Raw genomic sequence first — 25,096 nt, 5'->3', positions numbered from 1 at the left:
CATAACCAGTTGGGTCTGTGGGCTATTGGTAAAGGTTTCCTATTAATATAGTGTATAAGGCAGCAAGCTGGCAGAATTGTTAGCATGCTGGGTGAAATGCTTAGTGGTATTTCATCTGTTTTCATGTTCTGAGTTCAAATTCTACCGAGGTCAACTTTGCCTTTTGTCCTTTTAGGAGCGATAAAGTACCAGTTGAGTACTGGGATCAATGCAATCAACTTACCTCCTCCCCAAAATTTGAATTCAATATATTGTATTGAAAATATGTTGACTTGGAAAAACCTTTCATTTCTGTAGGCTATACCTACAGTTGTTAAAGTCAATATTGCAATCTAACTAAATATACATCAACTTTGTCTCCCACTGTTAACTGCACTGTATTATTTCTACCTTGTGGTGCCAATTAACATCTGACTGACTGATTTACTTAATCAAGTTTCTGCTTGTGGACTGAACCCTATGCCAGTAACGTGATACAAACCACCAACTTTTGGATACTTCTCTGATATCTCTATTCATTTATTGACTATAAGCTTAGTGCACCAAAGTATGCTTCTATGATTGAAACCTGTACTTGTCTTGATGTGAAATAAAACTCAGCAGAATACATTCCAATTACCTGGATCATTAGGTTTCTGAAGCACCAAACGCTGTTAGATATTGCTTAACTTTCTGTGTAACCTTGCTGTTCTGCTGAGAGACCACAGTTGGTAAAAAAATTATCTGATCCCTTTCTTGTAAGGCAAGAAGCATTTCCTATTTGACTGTAAGTTCAGTATAGCTGTTGGCTTCAGCGGAACCTGATGAGAGGAAATGGTTTAGAAACTAGTGGTTCTATACCATTTTGCCGACAAGTTGAGATATACTGAAGATTCATTCTATAGCAAGAGGAATATGGTTCAGATATACTTTCATAATAGAAGACCACTCAACTACATTGATATTATTGGTTGAAGCACACATGTAACTGAGTATCTACCAGAGCTAATTGGGGATAGAGATTCCTGGTATAGCATCGTGAGATGCATCTCAGTTGTAAACACTTAAAGAAGAATGCTTTCTTGTACTGGATTTTAAAATTTTCATGTTTGTTGTAATGAGTATTTGTCTTCGTAAAAAATACTGTGAACAGAACATTGGTTGTAGTTTACCCAAAACACATGAAAAAAAAAATGAATTTAGTTATAAACAATCACCTGCATATAAACAATTAAAACTGCTTGGGTTTGATATACAAAATATATGTACCTGTATATATGTAAATAAAGAGAAGCAAGGATTGAAAATTTCAAATGATGAATACTCAATTATAAATATATAGATATTTATATATTAACAGAGCAAATTTACACAGAGTACAAAGACACAGAAAATTAAAGGGGAGAAGGTATGGTGTTACAAGTCCAACAGCTGTTTCTGGGGAGGGCTCAGAGGTAATTCATAATATTGGCAGATGTAGTTCAGCAAAAGTTTTCTATATTGGGAATCTCTGGATCTCATCTGTTGACTCTTTATACACTTGAGTTCATACTTTGTTTTACATATTTAATAAGTTTAATGCCCTTTCAATTAGCAACCAACCACACTAACAGAGAAAGCCAAAGACATCTTAAAATACCACCACAACAACAGTTATTACTTTGGGTGTGTAGCCCCAAGAGGTGGTACTCTAGCATGGCCTTAACCACAATAGCTGAAACAAATGAAAGAAATATCTGTACATTCATATCAGTTTTATATTTTAGATCTCTTCACCTATTGACTATTCTGTGGAATGATTAACTGTGGAGGATATAGAGAAAGGAACACTAATATAAAGACATGATGCTGGTGTATGAGTAGTAGTAGTAGTAGTAGTAGTAGGCATTCGCTGGTCTCGAGAGGCCATGGATCTGTGCCAGAAAGAAATCATGTCAGCTGCTGATAGCAGTGCAGCATTTGTTGTGGCTGTACAGGCCCACACAGGAGTGGCAGTCACACATACAGTGACTGCATTTGAAGGAACTCTCTGCTGGCACTACTGGTTTTTCCTTCTGTTGAGTGTGCTTTTCTTTGGTGGTGAGTCCCTGTTTTTCTTCTGTTCTCTTCATCCACTTTCGCAGTATTTGTCTCCAGTGTGGGTGATCATTTGCAACCTCCTCCCATCTCAAGATGTCCAGATCAAGTGACTTCATATCCCTCTTACAGACGTCCTTGAAACAAAGATGAGGTCCTGCTCTTGTGCTGGTGGTCAATTCCTCATACAGGAGGTCTTTGGGGTTCCTTCTGTCTGGTATGCAAAGTGTATGATCAAGCCAGCACGAACGATGCTGCTGGAGCAGGGTGAGAATGCTGAGCATCTTGGCTTGGTTGAGGACTCTGGTGATGTGGTTGGTCCACTTGATAGCCAAGATACGTCACAAATTATAAAGGTGAAAGACATTGAGACATCGCCCCTGTCTGGAGTAGAGGCTCCACGTCAGTGGCAGCTCATAGATAAAATTAATGGGGGTGCTGCTCCAGAAAATTTTTAGTCGTTGTTTTAATATTGTGTAAAAAGAAACAAACATATAAAAAGAAAATTTATACATAAACTTGATTGGTTCACATTTCAGCCGCTGCCAGGTAGTGTGTTTAATTTGTTCACTGAATACTGCTGTGAATTCCCCCTTGTTTTTCAAAAATCACCCCTAAATCACAAAATAAGTGAGGAAAATCTGCCCTATTTTTCAAGTCCTGGCAGCAACACTGAAGCTGGAAGCAGGATAATAATCTGGTTCTACACTTTATCACATTTAAGAATATAAACACGTTTTTAAGCACAACACACACGGAGTCAAAAAGTCATAAAGCTTCCTATCTCAGATATGTGAGCATGCACACAACAGCCAAACACCACATCGCTGGAACTCTAAAGTGCACAGTTCTATACAAGGATTTTTGTATTTTTTTCATAAACTAGGGGATGGCTACTGACATTAAGCTTAAGGATTATATAATGTACAAGTATAAAGAAAAAATTAAAGAAAAGAGGACTCGTTATATTCAATGTTATCGATAATATCAAGTGGAAATAGAGGGTGCTGTAGTTCCGCAGTACTTATACATGAGCTGTCACTGCCATAAAGTAGTGTGCTAAGGACACATGCTTTATAGACAGCAATCTCCGTTTTAGCAGCCAGTTTTTTTGTTTTCCCAGACTCTCTTTGTGAGCCTGGAAAATGTGGAGGATGCTTGTTCAATTTACCTGTTGTTCTTGGGGTCTAGGGAGAAGTCATCAGCAATGGTAGAGCTGAGATACGTGAATTGATGGACTACCTCCAGCTTGTAGTTGTTGATGGTGGTGGGGTGCTTGACACTTTGGCCCATTACTTGCGTCTTCTTCAGGCTGAATTCCTGACAGGCCTGTGAAAGTTTGTCCACGAGGTGCTGCATTTGCTCTTCAGAGTGCACTGTCAGTGCTGCGTCATCTGCAAACAGCATTTCTCTGACAAGTACCTGGTGCACCCTGGATTTTGCTTTCAGCCTCGACAGACTAAACAGTTTGCCACTTGGTGTGGGAGTAAACACCATCAGTTGAAGTCCCAAATGCATGTTTTGGCATGACTGCAAAGAAGACACCAAACAGGGCGGGGGCAAGCACATGGCCCTGCTTCATGCCGCTATGTAAGTAGAATGTCAGTACAAAACCAGGTTATATCAGATCACATTAAGTTATTTTCAGTTGATAGGAAGTTAACAGTAATAGGGAGCATAGTTTTTATTTTCATTTTCACTAAGAATTTGTATTAAAAAAATCAATTGTAGTTAGGCCTTACGTGACATATTGCAAATAATGCTGAACAAGATAGACACAGAACTGCAAAGAAATTCAGGTGTATAAATATCAATGATGTATTTATATATGTGTGCTCATGTATGTAATGTGTGTGTGTATGTAATATATGTATGTATGCTCACACAAATAATCTTTCAAAATGCGATTCAAAAAGGAAAAAATTTGCACAATGCATTATTGTCCAAAAGCTGCAGGAAAATTGTTTTAAAGCCTGGCAACTTTTCATCAAACCCTTTGTATTTTCAGCTCAATGAGAAATATTCAGAGTCTCGGTTTGCAACTGAGAAACTTGAGAAATTAGTAGAACACTACAAGACACACGAGCATAACCTCCTTACCAAGGTGAATGAGCGTGATGCTGAAGAAAAGAAGAATAATGAACGATTGATGAAGAAAGTGATGGAGTTAGAGAAGGAGAAATACTCAATCTCGGAGATACTGAAGAAAGAGCAGAATAACTTCCAAGAAACTTGTATGATTATTATTATTATTATTGTTAGACAACAAAATGAGCATGGTGCATTTTGCAATAGATTGATTATTTAACAGTTTGACCAATATTTCAAGAGACTGTCTTCTTCAGGTTCAAAATGTAAAAGGCAAATAACTGCAGAAACACAGAAATTCAAAATATAAATGAGAAAATCCTGCATTGCTTCAGTTTTCACTTTCATAACTGGTAAAAGGAAAAAGAAGAAAGAAAAAAATAGGAAAATAATATTTAATTAAACAGTTTATGTATAAATGTAATGAAATTCACCTGTCATTTTATTCATTCCTTCAGGGCATGATTTAAGTAATTCACTACACTTTCAGTTCTCAAAATGCATGAAGACAAATATATTTGTGAATTACTAACCTCATGCCCTGATGGAATGAATAAAATGACAGCTAAATATTTTTTTCCTATTTTTTCTTTTTTTCTTTTTGATTTTTTCTTTTACCAGTTATGAAAGTGAAAATTGATGATGTCATTCTATCAAAATAGCAACACAGGATTTCCTCATTTATATTTTAAATTTCTCTGTTACTGCAGTTATTTTCATTTTACATTTTGAGCCTGAAGAAGACAGATGATCTGTTGAAATACTGTTCAAACTGTTAAATAAACAATCTATTGCAAATCGCATCATGCTCTTCTTAGTGTCTATTTACTTTTGTAAAGAGTTATGTCAATCTTTTATAAATTATTATTATTAAGGTGGAAAACTGGCAGAATCGTTAGCCTGCTGGACAAAATGCTTAGCGGTATTTCACCCATCTCTATGTTCTGAGTTCAAATTCCGTAGTGGTCGACTTTACCTTTCATCCTTTCGGGGTCGATAAATTAAGTACCAGTGAAACACAGGGGTTCATGTAATCAACTAGTCCCCTACCCACAAATTTCAGAACTTGTGCCTTTTGTAGAAAAGACTATTATTATTAAGGCAGCGAGCTGGCAGAATCGTTAGCATGCTGGGCTAAATACTTTGGTATTTTGTCCATCCTTATGTTCTGAGTTCAATTGCTGCCAAAGTCAACGTTATCTTTCATCCTTTCGGGGTTGATAAAATAAGTACCAGTCAAGCACTGGTGTTGCTGATATTGATTTATCCCTACCCAGAAACTGCTGACCTTGTGCCAAAATTTGAAATCATTATTATTATTATTATTATTCTTAGGGTGGCAAGCTGGCAGAATCATTACTGTGCCAAGGAAAATGTTTAGCGGCATTTCTTCTGACTTTACATTCTAAGTTCAAATTCTGCCAAGGTCAACTTTACAACCAGCTAACCCCATCCCTGCAAAATTTCAGGCCTTGTGCCTGTAGTAGAAAGGATTACTCTTGTTGTTATTGTCAAGGCAGTAGAGCTGCAGAATTGTCAGAGCATTGGAGAAAATGCTTTGTGGTATTTATTCCTGCTCTGTACTTTGAGTTTAAATTCTGCTGAGGTTGAGTTTGCCTTTCAGCCTTTGAGGGTTGATAAAAATTAAGTAGCCATCAAGTGGTGGGTATTGACTAGCACCTACCCTTCAAGATTACTAACCTTGTGCTTATATCAGAAATCATTATTATTATTATTATTATTAAGGCAGTGAGCTGGCAGAATTTTAAATTAAATATCCGTGAAACACCAGTGTCGGTGTAATCGACTAATCTCCGCCCTGAAAATTTCAGGCTTTTTGCCTATAGCAGAAAGGATTATTATTAAAGCAGTGAGCTGGCAGAATCATTAGCATGCCAGGCAAAATGTTTAGCAGTATTTCATCTGTTTTTACATTCTGAGTTCAAATTCTGCCAAGGTTCACTTGGCCCTTTTATCCTTTCGGGGGTCAATAAAATAAGCTCCAATTGAGCACTGGGTCAATGTAATCAACTTGCCCACTCCACTGAAATTGTTGGCCTTGTACCAAAATTTGAGACCATTATTATTATTAGTAGTAGTAGTAGCAGTAGCAGCAGCAGCAGCAGTAGCAGTAGTAGTAGTAAGGAGGCAAGCTGGCAGAATTGTTAGCATGACAGGAGAAATGCTTAGCAGTATTTTGTCTGTATTTACGTTCTGAGTTCAAACTCTGTCGGGATCGACTTTGCCTTTCATCCTTTCAGTCATAAAAGTAAGTACCAGTTGAACACTGGGGTTGAATCAACTTAGCCCCTCCCTCAAACCTGCCGGCCTTGTGCCAAAATATGAAACCATGATTATTATTGTTATTATTATTAATGTTATAATTATTATTGGCATTAGAATATCAGACAAAATACCTAGTGGAACATCTGGTTCTTTACATTCTAAGATCAAATCCTGTCAAAGTTAACTTTGCCTTTCCTCCTTTTTGCCAGACAAGTACTATAATAAATGCGACTAACCCCAACCCCCAAAATTTGAGGTCTTGTCCCTGTGTTGGAACTAATTATAGGGTTAGAGGATAAACCTTAGCACTAAAGACTGTTTCATACTGTTGCTTTTTTCTTTTTCTTTTTTTTTTGTTTCTTCGTATGTTTGATCTTCAGAAAAGGCATGTTGAAAGTGAAGTTAGAAATAGTTACAATTTATCGTGTATACACACACACACATACATACATTTGGGTTATCTCTATTTCCAGATCTGTGTATTTGGATGATTCCTCTATTTTGATGAGAGCCATATCATCTGTTGGAGCTGATACTTCAGTTAAGTGCTACCTGTCACGTTTACTGTGACACACAACCTGTTAGTCACATTAGTTGAAACAGTATTCTTTGACTTGTTTCAGTCATTTGACTGTGGCAATGCTGGAGCACTGCTTTGAATGTTTTTTTTTTTTAGTCAAATAAATCAACTGTAGGATTTTTTTTTAAAGCCTAGTACTTATCCTAATCGTCTCTCTTAACGAGCCACTAAGTTACAGGGATATAAACACGCCAACACCAGTTGTCAAGCAATGATGGGAGGACCGACACAAAGACACACAAACATAGATACATACATACATATCTATCTATCTATATATATATATATATATATATATATATATATATATATGGGTTTCTTTCAGTTTCCGTTTACCAAATCTACTCACAAGTTTTGGTCACCCTGAGGCTATAATAGAAGACACTTGCCCAAGGTGCCACACAGTGGCACTGAACCATGTGGTTGAGAAGCAAGCTTCTTACCACATACCACACAGAGCCATGCCTAGACACAAGATTAAATGTTTTGCATCATTATAAAAATCTCCCTTTTGAATTTAAATTTAAACCATTCACTACAGCTCTCTGAAGGAGAAATGAATTTTGACCCTTCAACTAGTTGCTCATCACTCTAGGAACTTGAGTAGCTGTGAATTTCATAAATATAAAGCTGTATTGTTATTTTAAGAATTGGACCATATTCTCAACACTTATTTTACTGTGTTTCATTTCCAGATAAAGAATGTAAAGATTTGAAGAGAAAAATTGTGACATTAAATGAACAGCTTGAGAAGGCAGAAATAGCATTGTTTAACAATTCTCAATCACTAAACTGGGCCAGTAAGTATGTGTAGCTTGTTTTACTTATTACATTTACTGACCAAAATCACAATTAGCCAATGTTCCTCCTAGTGCACTTTTCTATGAGCATTAATGCATTACAATGATGGCATCTCACATCCATTAAGTCATACCACAACTACGACAGGTTACATTGACGGCCAATTCCAGTATCAAGTCTATGTCATATTGTCTTGTAACATTCAACAGTTGTTTTGACAATTTCATTCTAAGCTATTGGTTGCTTGCTCTCCCTGAGCAAGTCCCTGATGTGCTTGACAATGCTGCTCAACATCTTGTTCTAAAACTGTTCGTGTTACTCTTGAGAACGTTATTATGCTTTTTATGCTGTTCAGCATTTTGTGCCAACATACAGTCTCACAGCTCTTAAGAAGGTTGTTGCTGTATTTTACTGTTGCTCAGCATTTTGAGCAAAAATGCATATTCACTGCTCTTGAGAAGTTGTTCTCATGCTTCTCTGTGTTATGCATTTTGTTTCAAAATATCTTCACACTGTTTGTGAAAATGTTATTCACATGCTTATCCATGTTGCACAACATGTTTGAGCCAAAATGCATTCTTGCTGCTCTTGAGAAAGTTGTCCTTGTCTTTGTTGAGCTGCATTTGCTTGCCTTCGTTTTCTGTTTCGTTCATTCTCTGTCTCCTTGCTTGGTACCATATTTCTGTTGCTTCTCTGCTGGAAATTTGCTTTGCTCATTCATATTTGGTCGTTCATTGAATAAAATGTGCTTGAATAAACAGCAATTATGAAAAGAAAATTTATGAAATCTAAGTAAACCCCTTGGCTATCAGGTAATGAGTATTCTGAATATTAATTTTTCTCCTGACTAAAAGATTAAAAAAAAAATTATTTGAAAATCATCTTGCTCTGAAGATAGCATGTGATGGGTGTATGGTTAGACAGAGAAACACAGTTCTTATTGTAACATAGATTAGTCATAACATGAACAATTTTGATTTGGTAATTTTGTCTTTTAAATTTTAGACGACTCTTTGGAAAGCCCAGCCTCAAGCACAATGAAAAAAGCTCCTTATGAACTGAGGTCCAGAACCAGTAACACATGGAACAAGATGAAAGTAAAAGATTATAACATATCCCCAATAAGGTTGGTTGGCTAAACATTTGATTATATCACTCAAGTTTATTTCTATCTACAACTTAGGCTGTATAGTATTTCATAGAATTTTCATCTATGGTTTACAGTCCAGCTTGGGATACTTTTATGTTGCTAATGCAAGAGCATTGAATATTAGCATAATCATTAAACCAGCTTTTATTCTCTCATACACTCTCACAAACTCCATCCACCTGCACTCCCACCCTCTCTTCTATAATGTTAGTACCCATGTAAATGTAGCTCCTCTGCTGCAAAAAACCTTTTCTTTTCTGTGTCCCCTTCTCTACTGTAGTCTCACTCAATCAAAGGGATTTTAGTCTTTTAAGCTGCATTACAATCTCACTAGTACTGGTGCCACAACAAGAGCACTTATTACTTGCTGTAAACTGACAGATATTAGGAAGGGCATCCAGCCATAGAAACCATGCCAAAGCAGACATTGGAGCACAATTCAGTCTTTGGACCTGTCAGATCCTGGGAAACCATTCTGTCCATGCCAGTGTGGAATATAGACGTTATGTGTTGATGCTTGATAATGACTAGAACACCAGATAAAATATTTCAGTATTTATTGACATGCTTTTGACTTCTGAGTTCATATTAGAACAAGGTCAATTTTACTATTAATTCTTCTAGGATTAATAAAGTACCATTCAAGCACTGTGATTTATTTAACTGACTCTTTCTTCCAAAATTTGTGGTTCTATGCATCATCACCATCATTGTTTTAACATTCACTTTTCTGTGCTTGCATGGGTTAGCTGGAGTTTATTGAGGCAGATTTACTATGATCAGATGCTCTTCCTGTCACCAACTCATATCTGTTTCCAAGCAAGGTAATACAAGGTAGGCCAAAAGTCACACAAAAAAAGTTCAATACACTCCAGAATTGTCGAAGACATGCTTCAATTTTTCTAAAATTGAATGAAATAATGATGAATACCCACATACTTGTACTTAATGAACAAAACGAGTAGTAGTAGTAGTAGTAGTAGTAGTAGTAAGTTTCGGTGCATGACTTTTGGCCTGCCTTGTATATTTACACATTTTCATCGAATGCTGGAAATGAACAACATTCGTTTACAACAATCATGCATAGTCAAGACACAAACACACATTCACATAAATACATATATACGATGGGCATCTACTAAATCCACTCAAAAGGCTTTGGTCAGCCTGGGGCTATAGTAGAAGACACTTGCACAAAGTGCCATATAGTGGGACTGAACCTGAAACCATGTGGCTGGGAAGCAAACTGCTTAACCAGACAACCATACCTGCATCTCTTGTCCATGTAAGAATTTTTTATCATTTCCTATGTGTTTCCTTTATTTTTTCCACTTGATATTTAAGTAAGGTTATTCTTTACAGCATTTTAAACAGTTGATGTATTATTTAATCTCTTCCAGTGTGTATAGTACTTCAAGCATAAAGTCAGTTGCTTCAAATGCCTCTACTTCATCAAGGACACCAGTACCTTGTAAGTATCCATCTACTCAGACTAATTGCTCAATTGTTATTTCCCTTCCTTTCATCACTCTTCTGAGTGAAAGAGAATTGATGAAAAGAATACTGAAACTAAGTAAATCCTTCATAAACACACTCTTACTCTCCATTGATTTTTTTTTGTGTGTATAGCTTAACAAAAGCTATAACTAGTGATCCCACAAGAACAACAGCTCTCACTTCACATATTGAAGTAAGCAAAAAGAAAATGAACAAGAGTATGTTTATGAAAGATTTATTTAGTTTCATTTGGTTGAATACATCTGGGCGAAAGCAATAGGTCATCTTGTTCTTAGGAGAAATCCCAACTAACTGGAAGTTCTCTTCACCGCATACCAGCTAACCCACAGCAAAGTTCCTGTCTACAATTCGTCTGTTATAAGTCCTTGAGCAGTACCCTACAATACCAAAAATATACTTGACTATCCACTATTGGAGTTCAGTATAGTATTTTTGATAGTTGAAACCCCAGATTATACAAAAGTTAGCCCCCTGAAAAAAATTTCCATTGTCTAGAACTATTCCTCTTTTGGTTCATCTAAATTAGGCATGGGTAACCTTTATTGAAAAGTGGATTGCATGAGACATGACTCGTCATCAGGTGGGTCACACTAAAAATTTCAAGGTTATTTTTCATTAGACATTCCATTCAGAAAGTCCTGCAGATTGCTCATGGCTGATCTAAATATTGGATGTCTTGATACTTTTGTCAGTCAGCAGATTTCACTGTATGCTAAGGTGCTGGTGCACTGAATGCAAGCTCATAAATTTAAATCTTACATCACAATGCTGGAAATCTACCTGTTTATTGAGTCCCTAATAAACAGTTCAATTCCACGTTCTATAGCTTGAATGAGTCTGCTTGGTGGAGTAACAGCTCTTTCTCCAAAATATAACCATAAGAAACTTTCAATTCACTTCTGCAGACTATTTAAAACACCTCCTTGATTGCAACTTTCGTGGAAGCAAACTCAAATATACACAAACACATGCATTCATCTTCTTTCCTATGATTGTATGGGTCAGACAAAAGTTCATTAGAGCAGTTCTCTATGGTCAGATGCCCTTCCTGATACCACTTGTTTCCTGGTGAAGTAATAAGCTCCTAGTCTACAAGACAATAGCACAGACATAGTTACACAAAGAACTGGAAACCAACAACACCATGTACATAAACAACAAGGTCATTGTTTATAGCCAGCAAACACACATGAAGATAGGGGAAAATATGAACTCTTTCTCTCTCTCTCTCTCTCTCTCTCTCTCTCTCTCTCTCTCTCTCTCTCTCTCTCTCTCTCTTATACGCACACAGTCTTTTTTCAGCTTACATCTACCAAATCCACACACAAGGTTTTGGTCAATCTAGGGCTATGATAGAAGACACTTGCCCAATGTACCATGCAGCGGAACTGAATCCAAAACCACGTAGTTTCAAAGTGAATATCATATACTCACAGCTATGTTTGTGCTTAATTGTAGCCCACAGACATGCTGTCTCTTTAATCTGCCTCTTTAACTGCAGCAACAACAGCAGCCCCTGAACCTAGTTACTTGCATACTATCTCCCACCAAGGCCCATGCATCTCTTCCAATAACCCAAATAATCTAATCCACTTTTAGACCCTACACTAACTATTTCCATAATTTGGTATTCCCAAATTTGTTACTCTCTGAAATTTTCTCCTACTCACTTTTTCTTACAAAATAATATTTAAATGTGAACATTAATCATATCAGTCTGACCAGTGTTGTCAGAAAGATAACACAGGCCATGGACACCGACCATTCCTTCAAAAACGAGAAAAACAATTACATCCTTGTCATGTTGTTTTTCAATGATAAGTCAAGCAGGCAGACTTTACACGTGATCACTTTTATTTACAATTCAGGACTCTCTTTCTCTCTCTCTCTCTCTCTCTCTCTCTCTGTGCGCGCGCGAATAAAGGGACATAATCGAATGTTGCAATTCAGCTTTCTTAGACAGCCAAAAAAGTTGTGAGAAAACAAACAACTTTGTTGAATCTTCTCTCATAGCAAAATCCAATCTTCTGCAATGTCACAAAATCACTCTTGTTGCATTTTATTTTCAGCTGGTTGTGGCAAAATGTTTGCATGTGAGGATGAACCTAACACTTATGATTGGAGTCGGCTCACTGAAATTAAGCGACGAAACACTATGGTCCCTGCTCACCTTCGTTCAACATATCCTGCTGAGCTGCAAAACATTCCAAGTCCATTTAAAGCTGACATCACTCTGCCAAGATCTGCAAGCAAACGCAAACGGAAGAGTCCTGTCGTTTCTCAGGTAACATACTCTATATTCTACTATTGCCATTACTTTCTGTTTCTCCATTTGCTTTATAAATGTTCTTGCTATTATATTTCTGCTTCTTTTAGTCATTCCCTAGTTCTTTTCTTTTTTTCCTTTTTGTTTTAGCTTCACAGTTTTTCCCTTCACCTGCAATTTATCTTACACTAATTGCTTTCAATTTCCTACCATCTCCATTCCCCTTTTTCCTGTGTGTATGTCTGTGTGTATATATATTAATTCGTATACTTAATGATATCCTGGTTCTACTTTTGTTTCTGTCGAAGACAGATTCAATTGAGCACTAACACCAAGGCAATGCTATACATTATGTGGTTGTACATATTATGTATGTGTGTACATACGTATATATAGACATTATTTGGCATTAGAAAGGGCATGTGTGTGTATGTACATAGATATATATATATATTGGCATTAAGAAGGGCATCTTGGTACTAGGAAGAGCATCCAGCTGTAGAAACCTTTCCAAATCAGACTGGAACCTGGTGCAGTTCTCCAACTCATCAGCTCTAGTCAAATCGTCTAATCCATGCCAGCATGGAGAGCAGACATTAAATGATGATGATTATATATATATATATATATATATATATATATATATATATATATATAGTTTTAGGGAAAAGAACCAAGGTTCATGAACTCATCGATGAAAAAATCCACTGTCACATATAGAAAAATTAATAATTAAAAGCACAATAAATGAGTATAATATAATACAAAGTAAATATCATAAGATAAAGATAATATTATCTTTATCTTATGATATGTACTTTGTATTATATTATACTCATTTATTGTTCTTTTAATTATTAATTTTTTTATATGTGATAGTGTATTTTCATCGATGAGTTCATGAACCTTGGTTCTTTTCCCTAAAACTATATATTTTACTCTGTGAAACTTAATTTAATTTTAATTTTTAATAAATTGATTTTAATTGAGTTTTTACCTGTAATTTTGGATTTTATCCCTAATATTATTATTATTATTATTATTATTATTATTATTATTATTATTATTATTATATATGTATATATATATATATATATATATATATACTTGCATAATGAAGAGGCATAGCCTAGTGATTAAGGTGTTGAACTCACAATCTCACAATCATGATTTCCATTCCCAGACTTGGTGGTGTGTTATGTCACATTGCTCTGCAATCATTTTGACATCTGATGTGTGTGTATATATATATATATATATATGTAGCATTCATTTTGACATCCTTTTTTTTACATGCTAGCGCAGTTTGGACAAATGTTTTTATTGAGGTTTTGTTTTACAGCCCTTCCTATTGCTAACTTTTCTTGTCTTTCAACCAGGGAAGTTCTTATTTCATATGTCTGATTTTATAAACCAGCTTCCTTCTCCTTATAATGTTAAGTGGGATGGTGGGTTAGCAGAATTATTAGAATATAGGACAATATGCTATGCGATAGTCCTTCCAGCTCTTTACATTCAGAGTTCAAATCTAGCCCAGGTCAACTTTGCCTTTCCATCCCTCTAGAATCTATAAAGTACTAGCCAAGTACTGGGATTGATTTCACTAACTCCCAAAATTTGAGGCCATGTGCTAATGTTGGAATCAATTAGACAGTAAAATTTACCATTAATGGTTGTTTTGTATTGTTATGTTTGTTTTACTTTTTGTTTGTTACCCCTTCCTTTGCTTGAATCTTCAGAAAAGACATGTTAAAAGTGGAGTTCAAAATAATTTACAGCAAGTGAGAATTAAAAAAATCAATGAAGAAAACACACCCCGTTCTGATAAACGATTACGAATAAAGTCACCCGTTGGGCAGAAGGAGGTGAGATCTTTCAGACATTCATGCCAAAACACACTCGTGATAGCATGTAATAAAAATCCCTACTAACCCCACTGAATAAATTCATACATACAGTTTTAAACAAAAGATTAATAAATGATCCTTTAATTTTGAATCATTGCACTGAAATATCTATATGATGCTCTTGTACTCTGAAATTTTGCATGCTAAAGACAAAATTATTTATTTTCATATTTGCTGACATGTAAAAGGCACCCATGCCAGTGACACATACAGATCACTCATACTGGTGACACGTGAAAGGCACCCATACTATTGACACAAGACACCCGGTACACTCTGTAGAGTGGTTGGTGTTAGGAAGGGTGTCCAACCATACAAGCCAAAATAGACTGGAGCCTAGTGCAGCTCTCTAGCTTACCAGCTCCAATGAAACCATCTAACCCATGCCAGCATGGAAAACAGATGTTAAATGATGATGAATTCCTGCATAACACAACCAACTTATATGTTTCCAGTTGACCAGCTCCATGTCAAACTGTCCAACCCATGCCAACATGGAAAGCAGACATTAAATGATGATGATGAGGATAATGATACACATATATACAAGATTGCCTCAACTTGTCAGATGATAGCTGTCTCACATTATTGTGAGCTATCTGTATGTCATTGGTTTTAAGTACAACACGTTTGCCACTCTCTCAGTTACCATAGTAGGTTCCAGTGACAAGCATTGCAAGATGACAGGTACTATTTTGACTGCAAGTTTTATATCAGAGTATCTTTCTCTTAGAAGAGCTGCCTTCCCCACAGTTTTGTCAAAAATAACTGGAGCCTCTTCTATCCCTGAGAAATCTGTTTAACCCATAGATGGGATCCTGACAGAACAAACCTGGCAGTTATAGTAATTAAGGAATGACTCCATACTCTCCAGAACTCCTGAACTGGAACCTCATCACTGAATACAGTTTAATGTCCTGCATACATACACACACAGCCATTGTGGCATCTCTACTGCAGGATGAATGCCATTTTGAAGTGTGTAGAAGGAAGTAGTATTTATTGAGTCACAAAGCGGTTTCAACTTTGTGTTAATTTAATTTAGGCATCTTAGTTTGGTGGAATGTTAATTTCTTTGAGGACATGGAGAATGAATTCATAAAAAGAAAAATGTGTCCTGCCCCAAAGATACATGGTTGCCATGTTTTTGTTATTTCTTGATGTAAACCCATTGAAAATTTTGGAAAACCTTAGAAATGTTTATAAAAGGTTATTTTGGTGTGCATGCTCTGTCTGATCTTTTATTTTATCATGAATAGAACTAAGTTCTTAAGGTTTTTACAATGTATTCATTTTCAGTATACTGGCCGACCAAGCATGGCATTTGATATAAGCAACACACCCAAATTAGCTCGTCGCAGACAGAAAGGGCGGTCTACAATTTTAGTAAGTTAAATATGAACAAAGGAAAAATATGTTACACAATCTATGTTCAAGTGTGTTTAACATTTGTATGGTTGTGTGTTCAATGTTTGTATGTCTATTTTGTTTTGAAGAAGTTCAATTGTACAAAGAGTTTTCACCCTAAAGATCATTCTAGTGATTTCTCTTCAGATCAATAATTGACCTGATTTTGATTCTCCCCTACATCTTCTTCCCATTGACTCTGTATTACAGTAGATTTTCTTTATCTGGCTTCTATTAACATCTTCTGCTATTGCAGCAAGTCACTAGGGCTGCTACACTATTTCCTTTGATGCCTTTAGCATTTAAATTTTAGAAAGCATTTTCTATTTACTACCATTATTTATAAATATTTCATCAAATTAACTCACTTTAGAGCTCAGCTTTAAGAAAAAAGATTTTTTTTTTTTAATTACTGTAATATTTGTTTTGCTATTTCTCAGAAATTTCATTCTTGTTAAATATTGAATTCTTTTTTCGAGACCATCATTGGCCTTTTCTGTTTTATTTTCAATGTTAGCAAGAATTAGTGAGATATTCAAAATATACCTTCCTCATTAGGTGTCATTTATTTATATGGTTTACTTAGGTCAAAGGAGCCCAAAAACCTTTACTAACTCTTTAGTTTATATCCATTTTCCATATCTGTAAGTGGATGTCTACTGAAAATAAGTTGGTAGGTATGAAATACTGGAAGAGACTAATGTATCAGGTGGACTGGAAAGAAGATGATATATAATTATCTAGAAACCATTTAACTTTTTGGCTGTAGCTTAATGTTTGTTCACCTATTATTTCTGATCACCAATCCTCATTCACCTACTAGCCTCAGGTTGGGTGGGCTGAATTGAGCTACATGCATTAACTTATTAACACCAAATAATTCATTTTAAAATCATTATTGCAATGTATATTAACTGAATCTTTTCCAAAGGACGACCAATTTCTGTTTGAAACGGGCTAAGTATAGTCTATTATGTGCACAAAAAACTGAATGTAAAGAACCAGAAAACAGTTTTACATTGACTGAATTCTGCAATATGTACAGAAGTAACTTTGGGGGCAATTGGCAATACCTGCCAATTAACAGGGTTCTGCAAACAGAGTGGAAGCTATCCATGGTGTAAGCAAGAAAACCAAGTCGTCAGGAAGAAACCATGGGCCACATTTGAGGATGTTGGGTCTTGTGAAAGATTATGCAGAATCAAAACATTCAGACATATACTGTACTGCAAACTTGTTCACTTTATGCTGACATATTGAAATGATAGGATCTTCACAAGAGAATATTTAAATTGATCACATTGAAATTAGTTCAGGTAGAGATAATGGCAAATATGGCCATTAAGCAAATTTATTTCACTCTTGCCAACATAGAAAATAGAACATAAGCTGGTTTTGGTGGTCTTCCACTTTTTTTTTTTCATCTTTTTTAAGTGGAATACATCTAGTTTCGGTTGCAGGTTATCTCACATGACATGTTAGATTTCAAAATAAATATATATATATACAATAAGGCAGTGAGCTGGCAGAATCATTAGAATGTTCTGAGTTCAAATTCTGCTAAGGTCAACTTTGCTTCTCATCCTTTCAGGGTTAGGAAAATAAGTACCAATTGAACACTGGGATCCATATAATCGACTCACCCACTCCCCTGAAATTGCTGGCCTTGTGCCAAAATTTGAAATCAGTGTATATATACAATATGTGTTTTTGTTTAATTCTGTCTCAGCCCACAAGTGAATGGTAAGATTTTCATTTGCCCTAACTTAACCACTAATTCCGTATTGACATTCCTATTACAAAATACTGAATGTTGTGACGTTTTTATTTCACAAGTTCTATCCTTATTACCAGAACCTGCTGGGTATTTCTTATTCCATCAGCTGAAAGCTGATTCTGGATCTTATTAGTAATCAATACTTATGTTGTTTTGCATCATTTAAAATAATGTCAAAATAATAAACATTGCCCAGAATTAACCCAATATTGAAAAGTAACAAAATTCTTGAAATGTTTTATTGGTGTATGTGTAAAAAGCAAGGATATTATTTACTGACTTTTCTGGCCCTTAAAGTCTAAAAATATGGATAACTGGGTCACTTAACTCTTTAGCATTCAGATTAGTCAAATATAATACTCATTTATTCATATTGTTTTGAATTAGTTATGTATTATCTCATAGCAATGATGTGGTTGTTTATTGCTAGAATGACATTGTAGGGCAGGTGTTAGAAGCTTGATCTGACCAGTTTGAACATAAAACATTTAGAGTATTTGAGCTAGATATGGCCAGTTTGAATGCTAAAAGGTTAAAGCATTTATTGTTCATACGAATTAAGAGACTTGGTGTGTGTGTGTGTGCAGGGGGGGGGGGCATGAGGCAAGATATGTATCCAAAAAGGGAGTGAGGCACTGCAGAGATAACAATAGGAAGGGATGTGGATTTAAAATGATATATTGTGCATTTGGTGTAGATCTGGTCAGTTATAAATAGCAAATAGCATGGTGTTACTTAAAACAATTTCAATTCTCATGCACAAGAACTGTTGTTTGACTTGTAAATTAGATGTTGAAAGACATTTAGAAAAATACAAAACCTTTTTATAAAAGTATGGTTTTTTTTTTTTTTACAATTAGAGTTGTGTGACAGGCTGAGTGTGATGTTAGACTCATGTTATTTGCACTTGTATTGTTTATTTCATAAAACTTGTTTGGAAAACATATTTTATGGTGACTACAAATGACCATGACAATAGTGTGTCTACAAAGGAAAGAATTGATAATTCCTCTCCTCACAATACTGCAGTATCTTCATGGCCTCTTTTTAAATAGATATGATTAGGAAGATATGGTTTAGCATAGAGGCTAGCAGAAACATTGTACAATTAACAATTTGCTTTGTTATCTTAGAACATTACCAATAAGTTTGACTACAAATTTGAGTTATGGTGGAGGTATCAAATGCTAGAGTTCTAATCAGTTTTATGACCACCACACCCTAAAGTGCTTGGTATGGATAAATCTTTTAGAAGGCTATTTATGGGTTATTTTGCCTCCAATGATTGAAGTATGAGTGTATTGGCGAGAAAAGGGTTTTAAATTATATATTTTTAGTAAATAACTTGAAGGTTAGTGCCTTCTAAGATCAGTTATGAAAAATGTGTAACTTTATTTAAGCATGACCTGAAGGACTAAACTGTCCTATATATATATATATATATATATATATATATATATATATATATATATATATGTTGCCAGTGCCGCTGAACTGGCTCCTGTGCAGGTGGCACGTAAAATACACCATTTTGAGCGTGACCATTGCCAGTACCGCCTGACTGGCCTTCGTGCCGGTGGCACGTAAAAGCACCCAATACACTCTTGGAGTGGTTGGTGTTAGGAAGGGCATCCAGCTGTAACTCACAAATCAAGGAATTGTGAGAGGGGCAGGGCATTTGAGGAGGAGAACTTGTGACAGAGATACTGAAGCAGGTGTCTTGTCTCAATGGAAGGGGCATTAGAGAAGGTGATCCAGTATCATATGATGACAGCTTAGTGTAACAGAGAAATAGGTGTCTTGCTATAGAGAGGGTACATGGCTACCCAGTGAGAGAGAGAGAGAGATTTCTATGCTTCTGAATTTGTTGAGGTTTTCTGTTTAGGAATTATCAGATTACATAATATACCCACACTCATTAGAGCCTAATAAGGAGTATTCTGATAAATATATTTATTGATTAAAATGGTTTATAATTATTATTTAGCTAAGTGTTATCAATGTCTGTTTCTGACACCACACTGAAACTATTCAAAAGTTTTGATATTTAAATAATTCTCTAACTGCTAACATCATTCATTAGTCTGTCACTTTATGCCTAACTAAGAAATCAATATTATTATTTATTTTGTATTGTGATTGTTAACAGGAAATTCTTCCAACCCCAAATATTATAACAATTTTTTGTTTTTCTTGAGAACTGGAGAGGAGTACTTTCCAAAGTTTTTCTATCATTTTTTATTATTATTTTTTATTTGTATTTATATTTCATTTGTAATTTTCCAAAAGCAAATGTAAATCAAATACTGAACTTAGCCATACCCTGTTATTTCTTGAAATCAATTTAGCCAGTTTTGTGATCTTTATTGTTGTTGATTCTAAATTAGCTTCTATTTTTTGTTATTGTCTCTACAATTAGCTAATACAGCTAATTCTCTTCTCCATTGAAATACTAATCTTTATAGTTATCAATCTTTCATGGTGACCATATGTATATCACATAACTAAAATTGCACCAAAAACTTTAGATTTCCATAGTCCTGAAGTGTTAGAGACTGTACAAAGTACAAATATGTCTCCAATCATATAATAATTTTGCTTGTCATTCCGTAACTCAGCTGGTCAGTAATGTTTTCATGTTATTAGAGAAAAAGAGGAAGAGAGAAGCATCCATGATGTGAGGTAGAGGCAATGTAATTGTAACGCTTTCACATGGTTAGTTGAAGGAAAAGAGAGGAGAAAGACAAAGGAGAGAGAGAAGCATCCGTGACATGGGGTAGGAGGAATGTAATATTTATTATGTGGTTAAAAAAGTTAGTTGAAGATAGTGATGATATAGAGGAGTTAAAAATATAATTTTAGCAGAGGGGTGATGTTCTGATGGCGAGATTAAAGAAAAGCAAAGAGAGAGAGGTGCTGGGATGGCAGTAGTGATTAGATAGTGAAAAGTATTTTTTTTTTAATTGAACTAAGTTTTTTATATCACCTATCACTTAATGCATGCACATAAGTGTAATTCCATGAAATATTCACACTTATTTACATGACAGAAATATGCAATTTAACTAAAGGTTGTACCATATGTATGGGATATTTTTGTTGGTTTATGGGAAAAATGGAAAAATAAGAGTGAATATTTATACTGAGTGCTGTGTATTATAAAGTTGTGCATAAAGTATATAAAGCGCATTAAGTAATCATCATATTCCAATTTCTTACACTTTTCAATGAGTAGCAGATAAGCAACTATCTTTCCAGACACAACATACACTATACTTTCAGATTTTTTGGATAAAGTTTTCAGAAATAACACAAAAGGTTTAACATTAATTCCATGAAATATTCACGGGTCCTGCAAGTACAAATTACTGTTCATACATGTGGAATGGTGTACATGCACAGTCTGGGCTGCATGCAGGGGGGAAAAAAGACCTTTGTATGATTGCTGAACCAACATTTCCCTTTCATATTTGCTCATTATTGTTTTTGTTGCTGTTGTAATTAGACACAGTTGTTGATATAAAAGTAAGCTCCCCATTAACACAACTTCTAGATTATTTCTATCTATAACTTTCTCGTAATTTTGAAACTATCATCGACAATGAGGATAGTAATAGTTGTACATGGGATGGCTGAGGACAAAATTGTGAAGTCCTGATTCACACATATAAATCAATCAATCTCTCTCTCACCCTTGTCTACTGTATCATAATTACTATTCTGTCACTCTTCACCCTCATCATCATTGTCATCCTCCCACCTTTCACTATATCTGTCCCTTCAACCCTACTCAGTTTCTATAATGGTCACCTACTCTTCGCTAGTTTCTTTATGCACTCAGCACTAGTTCTTCTTCCATTATATTCACTACCTCAGCCATTCTCCATCTCACACTCTCCCATACACTCTTTCGACTTCTCCCTACCCACACTCCCAGTTCTTCTGCTCTCGTTTACTTCTACTCACCTCATATCTCGAGGGTTCACACTGCTACCTCTTCACCACTAATTTATCTCTTCCTCAATTACTCTATCCCTATTCTAAATTTCTTTACAGCAAGAAACTTGTTTTGCTCTAGCCCCCTTTCTCATACTTTAACTTCTCATCTCCTTGCATAAAGCTGTCTTTCTTGGGGTTTATAGTCTTGGAAACTGCATGGCAGCATCACCAGTGCTGGTGGTATGAAAAATGCATCTAGTACACCCTGTAAAGTGGTTGGTGTTAGGAAGGACTCAGAAATTAGGCCAAAGTAGACATTGGAGCACAATGCAGTCTTCGGACACATCAGTTCCTATCAAACTGTTCTCGCCCATTCAAGCATGGGATACAGACATTAAATAACAATGATGTTGATGATGAACTTCAGTTTTAATTCAACTTGTATTGCAAAACAGATTCATCTTTAAGAGATATCAATAAAATATGTTGGTATTAAAGAGAAGATGGGACTAAAACAAATAGGACCTTGTTTAGAATGCAGAGAACAAATATAAACAATTTCACTATCACACACGTGGTGTCTTAATTCATCTACAAAAGTTTTCACTTCTCATGTGATGCATGAGATCTTTTGATGATTTTTACATATATAACATATCACATCAAGTAAGTTATGATGGGGAAGAAAAGTCTAATATTTTTGAGCACCTTTCATTAAGACAAGACTAATACCTCCGATTTCAGATAGCAAAATCTCAGAAAAATAGCAAAGGATATGCCTCTGGGCATTATCAGACTGTGCAAAACTGCAAATATTTCACTAAAATGTGGATATTATCCTTGTGTAGTTGGGCAGTTGTAAAATCAGCCATTTCCAGTATTTTCTGCGTTTTTCTCAAAATGACATTTCTGACTATGAGTAGCAATCTTTAGGTCACGATATCTCAGAATAATTGATGTAATAGGCTGAAATTTTGCATGTATTACTTTGATATTTGCCTAGTGTGATTAGATACACTTCATTTGTTCATTTTCCAGAGACACTTGACTGCTACTACCCAGGGGTCAAAATCGCTTGAACTGCGGCATATGGCTATGAGCGACCCCACAATGAAATCTAAGCTAACTTCATCAGTGTCTTTGATTTAGTATCTAGTCTACCCCAATCTGTTGGCATTCCAAGTTAAAGCATATTATATTTGATAGTTTAGTAGAAAAATTGACCTAAAATAAGGGTATGTTTGCCTTGTCGGTCATTTTGAATTTATAATTAGGTCATGAATAGATATGAAAATTTGAATATTATGTTTTTTTGATAGAACTAACATTGTTCTTGATGTATGCCATATTTGGTTTGCCTGGGTTTTATTCCCGCTGAGTGAGAGCATCTTCAATTTAGGAGTGTTTTCCTACATCTGAGGTGTTGGTCTTGCCTTAAAGAAATGACAAAGAACACTGCTGCAAATCTTAATTTCCCTCTACTTCACACTGCAACAAAATATTCCACTTTTTGTATTGTTTTTGTACTAATTTTATTGTTGTATACCGTTATTACAGAATCTTTGAAATCTTGTAATTAGAACTGATTAAATATTTTGGCTTTTAATGTTAACTTAAAAATTGTCATTTCAGCAAGAACCTCAGCCTGAAAGAAAACCCTTGAGAACAAGAAATTTCACACAAACAAGTCTTTGAATTGAGCATCTTTGAGTGTAATTGTTAATGTATCTTGGGCCATGCTTGTGTAATCTGAATCTGAAGTATACCAGGGAAATGTTAACACTGATGAATGAGTGAAAGTTAGCAAAGGTTTTTTTTGTTTGCTTTTTTGTCCCTGAATATTTATTTATCCAAATCTCTACCCTCTTTCACTATTTTTATTTTGTTCTATATATTTTAATATATATATTCTTTTACCTGAAGGTTTTTTTTCTAAATATTTTAATTTGTTTCTAAACTTTTTAAACTATAAATAAACTCAATTTGAATTTGGCTGTCTCTGGACAGCCTTTGAGTACATTGCCCTTTCTATGTGAACCAAAGGGTTTCTATGTGAACAAAAGGGTAGAAATCAGTAAGAACATGCATAAAAATAGAAACTGTCGAATACATAAACTCTTAATTTTGGACCAACAAAAATATATATTTTCTAGTGCATAACTTTTTCCCCAAAAAAAGATTCAACAAAAATCTACTCTAGAAAGCATTTTACATAGATAATTAACATTTTTTTACAATCATCTCTCAAACTGTGGCAGATTTTGTTTTCCATTTATCCCTGTTTGAAATAACTAAAGCTTGCTGATGCTTCTAGCCAAGAGGTTGAGAAGTTGGGTATTATGCATAATAAATCAGTGTATTGTGTGTCAAACTTCACAACTTGTTTTCCATAAAGCTGAAAGCTATTGGAATGTTAAATGAGTCATTCTTTCTGCGACATGAAAGTGATTTGAAAGTGTTTCCTATTTCATCATCATCATCATTGAATGTCCGTTTTCCATGCTAGCATGACTTACTATTTTTATCTGTCTTCCAAACATCCAGATTTTCATGTAAAACGTTTCGTAGCTGGATAAATTTTAATGGCAACAAATGTTTTGTTTCCACATTTTTAACTGTAAAAAGATATTTTGTACAATCAAGACAAATATTCCAAGTTAGTTATTCTCCTCAATCTGGGATCTTGAAATGTGTTAATATGAGTGAAAAAAATGTAAGATTGAAAGTGAAATGTGAAGAGGAAGAGAATTGAGCAATATTTGTGGCTAAATATATCCAATGTTAACTGAATCAAATACTGATTTCTAACATTGGCACAAGGCTACAAATTCTTTGGTCAGTTAAATTAATCTCCCATAACTAATTAGTACTTTGTTGATCTTGGATAAATGAGTGGACCTTGGTATTTAACTCTGAATATAAAGTATAACTAAATACTACAAGGATTCTGTAAATCAACCAACCTTTAATAGAATAAGAACTAAAATACATCTGCTTGACATTTAAACAGTACTCCAGAAAAAATGAAAAATTGCAATTATGAAATGGTTTTAATTTAAAGGAAAACATTAAAAAACTTAAAATCTTCATTGTTTTGATGTTTCATTTTTCCATTTTTTGAATGGCTTTTGAATTACAGCTCTATTTGGTGTATCTTCATCGAGTGACATCTTGCATATAATGGTTAGTTTTTTTTTTTTTGAGATTTGATTTATTTCTTCTAAAGTAACTTTCGTGGTTATCTGCCCATTACAACTATGACATTATTTGTCCATTCACATTATATAATTTTAACATACCAACTACTCTGCAGAAATGTCTG

The 25,096-nt window shown here is 35.0% G+C and overlaps 1 protein-coding gene across 5 annotated transcripts in view; it reads left to right on the top strand.

The window, feature by feature from the left end:
* LOC106868475 (uncharacterized) overlaps window positions 1-24,861 on the top strand; it is a 75,350-nt gene extending 50,489 nt beyond the window's left edge. For 4 of the 5 annotated variants that reach the window (XM_014913752.3, XM_014913755.3, XM_014913753.3 and 1 more), the window contains 8 exons: window positions 4,064-4,289; window positions 7,705-7,809; window positions 8,816-8,936; window positions 10,361-10,431; window positions 12,548-12,762; window positions 14,484-14,609; window positions 15,951-16,037; window positions 23,407-24,861. In XM_014913752.3, the coding sequence (XP_014769238.1) occupies window positions 4,064-4,289; window positions 7,705-7,809; window positions 8,816-8,936; window positions 10,361-10,431; window positions 12,548-12,762; window positions 14,484-14,609; window positions 15,951-16,037; window positions 23,407-23,469 (1,014 nt within the window). In that variant the 3' untranslated portion in view covers window positions 23,470-24,861. The remainder of the gene's footprint in view (window positions 1-4,063; window positions 4,290-7,704; window positions 7,810-8,815; window positions 8,937-10,360; window positions 10,432-12,547; window positions 12,763-14,483; window positions 14,610-15,950; window positions 16,038-23,406) is intronic. The other variant, XM_014913756.3, reaches the window with a different exon arrangement.
* The last annotated feature ends 235 nt before the right edge of the window (window positions 24,862-25,096 follow it).

Source organism: Octopus bimaculoides, chromosome 11 (assembly GCF_046866305.1).
Source record: "Octopus bimaculoides isolate indiv1 chromosome 11, ASM4686630v1, whole genome shotgun sequence".
Taxonomy (NCBI): Eukaryota; Metazoa; Mollusca; class Cephalopoda; order Octopoda; family Octopodidae; genus Octopus; species Octopus bimaculoides.
Note: the sequence above shows the minus strand (reverse complement) of the source record. Positions and strands in the feature narration are given on the sequence as shown.